Source organism: Gorilla gorilla, chromosome 10 (genome assembly GCF_029281585.2).
Source record: "Gorilla gorilla gorilla isolate KB3781 chromosome 10, NHGRI_mGorGor1-v2.1_pri, whole genome shotgun sequence".
Lineage (NCBI taxonomy): Eukaryota > Metazoa > Chordata > Mammalia > Primates > Hominidae > Gorilla > Gorilla gorilla.
Window position 1 is genome coordinate 69,971,569 of NC_073234.2, and position 9,832 is coordinate 69,981,400.

Consider the following 9,832-nt stretch of genomic DNA (forward strand, 5'->3'; position numbering starts at 1 on the left):
ATTTCATAGAAAAAGTAGGGCATTTTGCCATTGAAAAGTTTTGCTTTTATTTGTTTCCTATTGAGGTTAATTTTTTTTTCATGTTTCTTTTTATATTTCCTCTTCTGGGAAACCTCTTTACATATAATTTGCTCAACTTTCTATTGAGGTCTTAGTGTTTTTCTTAGTGATTTGCATAAGCTGTTTATATATAAAAGGCATTAATCATTTGTCATGTTTGTTATAAATATTGTTTTCCAATTGGTTGTTGCTTTTTGGTGTCATGTTTATATGTAGGTGTTTTAAATTTTTATGCAGTTCAGTGGATTATGGTATCTTCTTTTGTGTTTAAGCTTGGAACGTGCTTTCATTTGAAGAGAAGATAAATGCTCATGATATAGTTTTTGGTTTTATTTTATATTTGGATCTCTAATTCATCTGGGATTTATTTATTTATCTTTAGAGACAGAGTCTTACTATATTGTCTAGGCTGGACTGCAGCGACTATTCACAGGTGTGATCATGGTGCACTACAGCCTTGAATTCCTAGGCTCAAGCGATCCTCCTGCCTCAGCTACCGAGTAGCTGGGAATACAAGCGTGCACCACCGTACTCGACTTATTATTTATTTTATCACCAAATAGCAAGCCAATTTCTACAATGCTATTTATGCAATAAATAGAACAATTTTCTTCTTTTCTGTTGATTGGTAATTATTATATGTTGAGTTGTTTTAAAATCTTGTGACTTTCTGTGCTCTCTATTCTATTTCACTGAAAGCTATTCTTGTCAATATGACTCCATTTTAATTATTGCAGATTTATAATTTGTAATAACTGGAAGGACTAGTTAGTAGAATGACTTTAAGAAATATGATCTTTCAGCCTGGGCAACATTGCAAAACCCCATCTCTAAAAAAAATACAAAAAAAATTAGCAGGGTGTGGTGCATGCCTGTAGTCCCAGCTATTCAGGAGGCTGAGGCGGGAGGATTGTTTCAGCCCAGGAGGTTGAGACTGCAGTGAGCTGTGATTGGGCCACTGCACTCCAGCCTGGGCAATAGGATGAGACTCTGTCAGGAAAGAAAAAGAAAGAAAGAAAGAAAGAAAGAAAGAAAGAAAGAAAGAAAGAGAGAAAGAAGCAAGGAAGGAAGGAAGGAAGGAAGGAAAGAAAGAAAAGGAAAGAAAGAGAAGAAAGAGAAGAGAGAGAGAAAGAAAGAAGGAAGGAAGGAAAGAAGGGAGGGAGGGAGGGAAGAAGGAAAGGAGGGAGGGAGGGAAGAAGGAAGGGAGGGAGGAAGGAAGGAAGGAAGGAAAGAAGGAAGGAAGTAAGGAAGGAGATCTCATGGTCTCTCAGAGCCACAGAGCTTTCCAGAATGCAATCAAATGTTTAAGAGTTGGGTGGCCTGTCACTAAAAAATATGAGAGAAGGCAAAATTTCATCAAAATCAGAGTTTTGTGGAGCTGGCCAGAAAAAAACATTTTAATATTCTAAGAGGCAAAGAAATGAAAAATGCAATCAAGTGTTCTATCAGAGGCAGGTTAGAGGCAGACTTGTAAGAATAAATGGAAGAAAGAGGGAATTATGTGATGTAGATGAGTTCTGCTGCATAAACAATATTTGGCCCATAAATTAGTCTTCATATTTTTGCATATTTTTGTCTAGCTATGGAAAGTTTAAAATAATTAAACAGTAAAACTATCTGAGCCTGGGAAATGTCTAACAAATATTTCTTTGATAACTTAAATATTTTTTTCTTTCACCATAAGTTTTAGGTTTTCAACTTGTTGAGTCAATTTTGGCCATTATATCTTTATGTTAATCATCTAGTTTACTGAGATTTCTGTTATATCTGCATATACGAATAATTGTTATTTTATCATTAAAAATTTCCAGACTGTTGCTGATTTCTTATTTTACTTATGGTTTTTTTTTTCGTGTGTGTGTGTGTGTGTGTGTGTGTGTGTGTGTGTGTGTGTTATTGTAGAATGAATTTGACAGAAAGATGCTTATTTCATTTGTATTCCCCCCAAAACATCTGCTATTGGGTTTATCATTTTTACTGTTTTTATTTTCTTTAAATTTATTTTCCTTTTCTCTTTTCTTAGATTCGTTTTAGCTATTCTAATTTTTTGAGTTGAAGAGTTAGATTTTTTCTAAGAAGAAAAACATTTAAGGTTATGAGTTAACGCTGTAGCTTGGCTACAACCCCTAAACTAAGTTTTCTATGCATTGTTCTCATTTTCATTATTATTGTGATGTTTTTGAGACATGGCTGGACTGCAGTGGCATACTCATGGCTCACTGCAGCCTCAACTTCCCAGGCTCAAGTGGTCTTTCCACCTCAGCCTCTTTAGTAGCTGGGACTACAGGTGTGTACCACCATGTCCCATGAATTTTTTGTATTTTTTGTAGAGATGAGGTCCTACTATGTTGCCTAGGCTGGTCTTGAACTGTTGTCTCAGGTGATTCACCTGCCACAGCCTCCCAAAGTAAGCCACTGCCCCCAGCCAATTTTCATTATTTTGCAAATAGTTTGATGTTATATTTATTTTCCTCTTTGACTTAATATTATTTTATTTTTTTAAAAAGAAGCTCTGACCAAGCAAATTACTAGTCTGTCTCTTTATTTTTTTTAGTAGAACTTTTTTTTGGTTCTTTTTTGTCCTAAAATAGTTTCTGAAAATTAGGCCATAGAAGAATTTTAGGAAAAACAACAGAAGTCATTGCATTTGAATCATTTACTTCACTTATTTGATCCTAGTCTTATGTGTCTCAGATTAAACCAACTGGCTTTGAAAATCCGAGTTTTATGCCATTTAACTCTGAATGAAGAGTGCAAAGTGAAAGACTTGGGAAAAGGGACGAACTTACCCCTAGAAGCCCGGGGCTCCTTGCCTGGCAGATGGTCAGAAAGAACTGCACTACCTTCCATTTTCAAGTCCCTAACGGAGAGGCTCAGTGGCAGAATGGGAATTCTTCCATGAGGACTCGACAGTCAACCAAAGTTGAACAATTACATGTAGAAGAGAGTGAGCAAATAGAGGGCTTGCTGAGTGAAAAATGATTCTGAATTCTACAAAAATGTAAGGTCTTTAATCTGGACCCTACTCTCTGAATTGTGCAGGCTGCACTGAAACACCCTGGTGATCTGACGTTTAGGAAGAAAGTTAAAGAGTTGGTCAGATGGATAGTTCATAATGGGTGATTCCATTCCAAGAGCCCATTGCCCAGCTTTGGTTTCGGTTGTATCATAATCTCCAACCATTAATCCCATTGACAGAGTGGAATATTTCAGTTAACAAGACAATATAATTAATAGAGCTATCATTGAACCCAAAAAGGGATTACCAATTTTAACATAATTATTACAAAATGTATGCTAACCCCCAAATAATACTATGCATGATGTGACCTCTCTTTGATTTGGAAGAACCTGTAGAACCTCAGAGGGTGTCAAGGCATCACTTTGAGAATCAGTTAGGATTATTTGGAAGTATAGATGTATCAGATGATAGAAATGACAAGCAGTACTGCCCAGAAGGGAGTTTCAAAGAGGATGACCCCCAAACGGAACTTCCTGCAGCTGCATTTAAAGAATTGTGTTCATGTGTGGTACATGCATTTTAAATTCCCAACATTATTGACATCTGGTCACCTCATCTTTGCATATTGTCCATTTTATTCCAAAAGCCCTTGGCATTTTATCTGGGATAGCATGGGTAAACTGAAACATTTGACCTCTACTTTCCCCTTTTGTCTTTCATCTGTTTCTGGTTCATTGGCTGGGAGTTGCACCTGCGGGAGGACGTCTCATGCAGACTTGCACATACACAGGGAGTGTTGCATTGAAGGTCTTTGCTGGACCTTCTGTTCAGAAGGTGATTTTCAAAAGCGAGCAATGCTGCCAATGCAGCTTGCTTCTCTTGACAGATTGAGAAGTCCAGCTTCAAAAGTTACCTGCCACTTAAGCAAGGAGTTTGTTAAGAGATCATGGTTCATTTTATTGAAAAGACTTTAAGGAGTTGTAGGATTTATTCATAGATTGCTGAGAACAATGGCAATATTTTTATTTTTACAGAGTTTGCACTTCTGATTTCAGGTTAAACGCTAACTTGTTTTTAGTCTGCTTAGGGGATTGTGACTTGAAAATTTTTATATTCTGATGAGCTTTTTTGTAGTGTCCACAATGTATAAAATATTTCCTAGGTGAGATCTATGTTCTCCATTTATTGATGCATTGCAGACCAATTTGAGTGATGTGTTTAAGGAAAATTCTTCCTAGTTTAATAAGTAAGCTAAAAGGTTTCTTTTTATATTTAATGTTTAATCTCTGTCTCGTGTTATTTAAAATTAGCCTGCAGATACTTTCCCTCACTTCTGTAGGCTCTTGGAAGACAAACATTCAAACAGCGGAACAAACAATAAATTAAATAAAAAATAAGAATTATATTTTCTTAATTTCTGCCTCAGAATTTGCGTTTTGTCTTTCTGCCTTTTTTTTGGATGTCAAAATAGATGAGATCGTATACTTTATGGAGTATAAATTGTTACTGAAGTCTTTATTTTTGGTAATGAATGAGTAAGAATAAGACTATCTCTGTGATTATTAAAATACATGGAATTATCCAGGAAATTTTCCTTACAAGGAATTAAAATATTCCTGTATTAAAGAGAAGAAAAGCCTTTCCCAAGCGGCTGGCGAAGATGGCGGAGGTGCAGGTCCTGGTGCTTGATGGTCGAGGCCATCTCCTGGGCCGCCTGGCGGCCATCGTGGCTAAACAGGTACTGCTGGGCCGGAAGGTGGTGGTCGTACGCTGCGAAGGCATCAACATTTCTGGCAATTTCTACAGAAACAAGTTGAAGTACCTCGCTTTCCTCCGCAAGCGGATGAACACCAACTCTTACCGAGGCTCCTACCACTTCCGGGCCCCCAGCCGCATCTTCTGGCGGACCGTGCGAGGTATGCTGACCCGCAAGACCAAGCGAGGCCAGGCCGCTCTGGACCGCCTCGAGGTGTTTGACGGCATCCCACCGCCCTACGACAAGAAAAAGCAGATGGTGGTTCCTGCTGCCCTCAAGGTTGTGCGTCTGAAGCCTACAAGAAAGTTTGCCTATCTGGGGCGCCTGGCTCACGAGTTTGGCTGGAAGTACCAGGCAGGGACAGCCACCCTGGAGGAGAAGAGGAAAGAGAAAGCCAAGATCCACTACGGGAAGAAGAAACAGCTCATGAGGCTACGGAAACAGGCCGAGAAGAACGTGGAGAAGAAAATTGACAAATACACAGAGGTCCTCAAGACCCACGGCCTCCTGATCTGAGCCCAATAAAGACTGTTAATTCCTCAAAAAATAAAAAATAAATAAAAATTAAAAATTAAAAATAAAAAAAGAAGAAAAATATTAAAAAAGTATTTATTTGTAACTAGCTCCATCTAGTGAGAATTGTTTAAAATTACATGATTCATTTATGAATCTCCTTTGAACTAGTAACATTTTTTGAGAGCACGTTTCCATTTTAAAGAACTATAAATCCTGTAATTTTATGTTTTATAGAACCCCCAATTATAGACTAGAAGAGTTTTGGTAATTATAGAGCCTATTTTAGAAATTAATTTGTGGTGAAAAATAAAGATATACCTAATGAATTAGTCACTTCTCAGCATCATCACTGCAACCTTTTGGAGAAGCAGTAAAGTGGACAGTAAAGCTAAATCCTGGTAGAAAAGTAAAATACTGACTCTTCTTGAGACGGGAAGTGGGTGTGGGGCATAACAGAAAGATGGTGATGAGATTGCTCCAGACTTTAGGATGAAAAGAATAACCTTGTTAACAGTTCACAAATTGCTTGCATTTGTTTTTGCATTTGCTTTTTTGGACATCTTTGAGGTAGCTATTTCAGTCGACTCTTGAACAACATGAGTTTGAACTGTGTGGGTCTACTTTTACACGGAGTTTTTCTCTTTTCTTTTTTTGAGACAGGATCTCCCTTTGTCACCTTGGCTGGTGTGCAGTGGCGTGATCATGGCTTACTGAAGCCTTGACCTTCCGGGTTGAAGTGATCCTCCTGCCTCAACCTCTCCAGTAGCTGGGACTACAGGTGCACACCACCACACCCAGCTAATTTTTCTATCGTTTATAGAGAGGTTTTGCATTGTTGCCTAGGCTGGGCGGATTTTTTCCAACAAATGTTACCCCGAGTGTGCCTGCCTCGCCTGCCTCCCCTTCCACCTCCTCCACCTCTTCCACCTCTACTACCTCGAGACAGCAAGACCAACTCCTCGTGTTCCTCTTCCTCCTCCTCAGCCTACTCAATGTGAAGATGAAGACCTTTATGATGATCTACTTCCATGTAATGAATAGTAAATATATATTTTCTATTTTTTTCTATTTTTTTTTTTTTTTTTGAGACAGAGTCTCTGTTGCCCAGGCTGGAGTGCAGTGCCGTGATCTCAACTCATTGCAACTTCTGCTTCCCGGGTTCAAGCGATTCTCCTGCCTCAGCCTCACGAGTAGCTGGGATTGCAGGCGCTTACCACACCTGGCTAATTTTTGCACGTTTAGTAGAGATGGGGTTTCACCATGTTGGCCAGGCTGGTCTCGAACCCCTGACCTCAGGTGATCCACCCGCCTTGGCCTCCCAAAGTGCTGGGATTACAGACGTGAGCCACCGTGCCCAGCGTAAATGTATATTTTCTTCCTTATAATTTCCTTTTCTCTAGCTTACTTTATTGTAAAGATACAGGATATAATACCCACCACATACAAAATATGTGTTAATCGACTGTTTCTGTGGGAAGGCTTCTGGTCAACAATAGGTTCTTAGGTTTTTTGGGAGTGCCCCGTAGCCGCCACACTGCTCAAGAACCAACTGTGTTCCCTTATTTTGCAGGTCAAGAAATAGTCTCAGAAAGGTGAGGGCTGCTCCCAGTGCTGCAGGGCATTGTGGATGCTGTGGGTGCTGCCCGGATTCCCCTCCAGGACTGAGGCACTGCTCATTCTCCAGCCGCTGGGGGAGCCGCTGCCTGGCACCTCTCACCTGTGCTGCTTTCCCAGTGTTGCTTTTAGCCAAAGAAAGACACTGCCCAAGATTAAGCTCCCTCCCTAGGGACCGTGCACATGCAATGACTGGTTCCTGTGAGGTACCAAGACTTGTCCACCATGCCTCAGTTTGCAGTATCTCAGAAGGGCCATCCCAGATCCAGAGCTCTCCATGGACCCACTGAGGCTCAGCTCGACTTTTCTATCTGCCAAATTCTTTGTCTTTCAACACTTACAGGTGCTATTTCTGCGATTACTCTCCAATAACTTCTGTATAGAAATCTCGGTGTCTCAGAGTGTGTTTCCCAGTGAACTCCACCTGTGACAGCTGGTACTGGATGTGGTCCTAGGAACTGACTCTAAAATAGGATGTTGTTGCTGCACCTGGCTGGCTGTAATAAGGCCCCCATCACTGGTAGAGCGCTAGCCCCCATCATAGGTGAAGCGCTAGTTGCCCCAGGCATCCATGCCAGTGCCAGTGTTCACATGTTTACAGGTGGCAAACTGGGACACGAAACTGGTAGAAGGGGATAGGCTGGCAAGTGTCACATATAGGAGGTTGAGAGTTTCAGGGGAAATTAAGTAAATACAAGAATTTTGGAATTAGATGGCTGTTGTTGGAGGCTATGCATGCATTGGAGAGAGACAATGACTGCCTGGGTTGGTTACTTAACCATGTGAGGGGAAGTATGAAGCCAGAACTTGGCTGTATATAAATAGAATCTCATCTCCGGTTGCCTAAGGGCAGTACAGCTAAGGACTTATATGAATAGCAAAGTTCCAGAAATTGTTGAATTCTTAATTTTCAACTCCAGCCAGTTCTGCTATATGTAGGTCAGGGTGCTGATTTGGAAGCAGTAAGATTCTGAGACTTTGGATGGGGACACTTGGGTCCCCACTAAAAAATCTTGAATCATCAGGTCCCACTGGACCTGTGGGCCTGCAGAAGTGACCCACTCCTCTCTGTTAAAGGCTAGAGCCTCTGGCTTATTTGAAGGTCATATGGAGGATCCTGTCTTGCAAGAAAACCCTAGTTTGTTTGGGATGGACTGTAGAATTGCGTAGGCGAATAAAGAGTACCACTCTGGTTTGATGTGGGGTGGAGTGCTGAGGGGGTTTGCTGGGGTGTAGTTGTGAGGGTCTCCTAGGAGGTCAGCAGAATTGATAAGAGCAAGAGAAGTAGAATTAATATCTTTAATTGTGTAATAAGAATAATATATTTAATTGTGTAATAAAGAATATCTTTAATTGTGTAATAAATTGTGTAATATATTTAATTGTGTAATAAAGAATATCTTTAATTGTGTAATAAGGGTGAAAGGGGATTTTGTCAGAATCTGATGAAATTCCTGAGGGGTTAATAAGATCCCTTTTCATGTAGGAATAACAGGTGAATGGCTACTAGGGCTGTAATAATGAAAGGTAAGATTAAATGAAAAGTGAAGAATTATGTGAAAGTGGCTTTATCCAATGAGAATCCACCTCAGATTCACTGTACAAAGTCAGTTCCAATATATGGGATGGCTAACAGTAGATTTGTAATTACTGTTGCATCTCAGAATGATATATTTGGCTTCATGAAAGTATGGAGCCTATTAATACTGTTGCTATAACTGCAAATAGAAGAATACTGCCAATATTCCAAGTTTCTAGGAAAGTAAATGACCCGTAGTATAAGCCTCGGCCTACATGTAAAAACAGGCAGATGAAGACTATCGAAGCCTCATTAGCATGTAGCATAATTATAATTCAGCAATAATTTACATCTCAGCAGAAGTGAGTGACTGAAGAGAAGGCGGTCAGAGTATCTGACATGTAGTGTATAGCTAAGAAAACCTTGTGATGACTTGAAGGACCAGGCAGATACCTAGAAGCAAGCTGAGATTTTACCATGCCGAGATGTTTGATTGTGCAGGTGGCTCAATAAACAGTGGTTAATAATAGAGAATGTGTTTTTCAGATGTTAGTCATTAGAGTTCTTAGAGTTGAAGCACAACAATGATTTTTTATGTCATTAGTTATGGTTATATCCCATGTAAGAATTATGACATACACTGTATTCTTATTAAGTATTATTCTTATTATAGGCTTTATGGGATTTTCTTCAAAGCCTTCTCCTATTTATGGAGGCTTGGGATTAATTACTAGTGGAGGTGTGGGTTGCAGTACTATATTAAATTGTGGTGGGGCTTTTGTAGGTTTAATAGTTTTTTTGTTTTGTTTTGTTTGTGATGGAGTCTTGCTCTGTTGCCCAGGCTGGAGTGCAGTGGCATGATCTCAGCTCACTGCAACCTCCACCCTCTGGGTTCAAGCAATTTTCCTGCCTCAGTCTCCCGAGTAACTGGGATTACAGGCACGTGCCATCATGCCTGGCTAATTTTTGTATTTTTAGTAGAGACAGGGTTTCACCATGTTGGTCAGGCTGGTCTCGAACTCCTGACCTCATGATCCACCCGCCTCAGCCTCCCAAAGTGCTGGGATTACAGGCATGGGCCACGTGCCTGGCCTGGTTTAATAGTTTTAAAATTTTATTTAGGGGGAATAATGGTGGTTTTTGGTTATACAATGGCAGTGGCTACTGAGGAGTATCCTGAGACCTGAGGGTCAGTGTTGTTATTTGGGATGCCTCACTATTAGGGTTGCTGTTAGAGTTGGTGATAATTATGTGATTAATTGATTATGATGAGGTGGGAATTGTAACTGATTTTAAAAATATGGAAAACTGGGTGACTTTTGAGGTTGGGGAAATAGAATTACTTTGTGAGGATTCTATGGATGTAGCTGCCTTGTGCAGTTATGGGTGTTGGTGGGTGGTGGTT

General features: G+C 40.1%; 1 protein-coding gene across 1 annotated transcript; it reads left to right on the plus strand.

Moving 5' to 3' along the window:
* Window positions 1–4,666: 4,666 nt before the first annotated feature.
* Window positions 4,667–5,317, plus strand: LOC101138765 (large ribosomal subunit protein uL13-like). The gene has a single exon (XM_055357945.2). The coding sequence runs from the start codon at window positions 4,683–4,685 to the stop codon at window positions 5,292–5,294; it is 612 nt and encodes a 203-aa protein (XP_055213920.1). The 5' UTR covers window positions 4,667–4,682; the 3' UTR covers window positions 5,295–5,317.
* Window positions 5,318–9,832: the final 4,515 nt, after the last annotated feature.

What these genes read in the sequence shown, in the direction of transcription:
- LOC101138765 (XM_055357945.2), top strand. Translation starts at nt 4,683, where the DNA reads ATGGCGGAGGTGCAGGTCCTGGTGCTTGATGGTCGAGGCCATCTCCTG.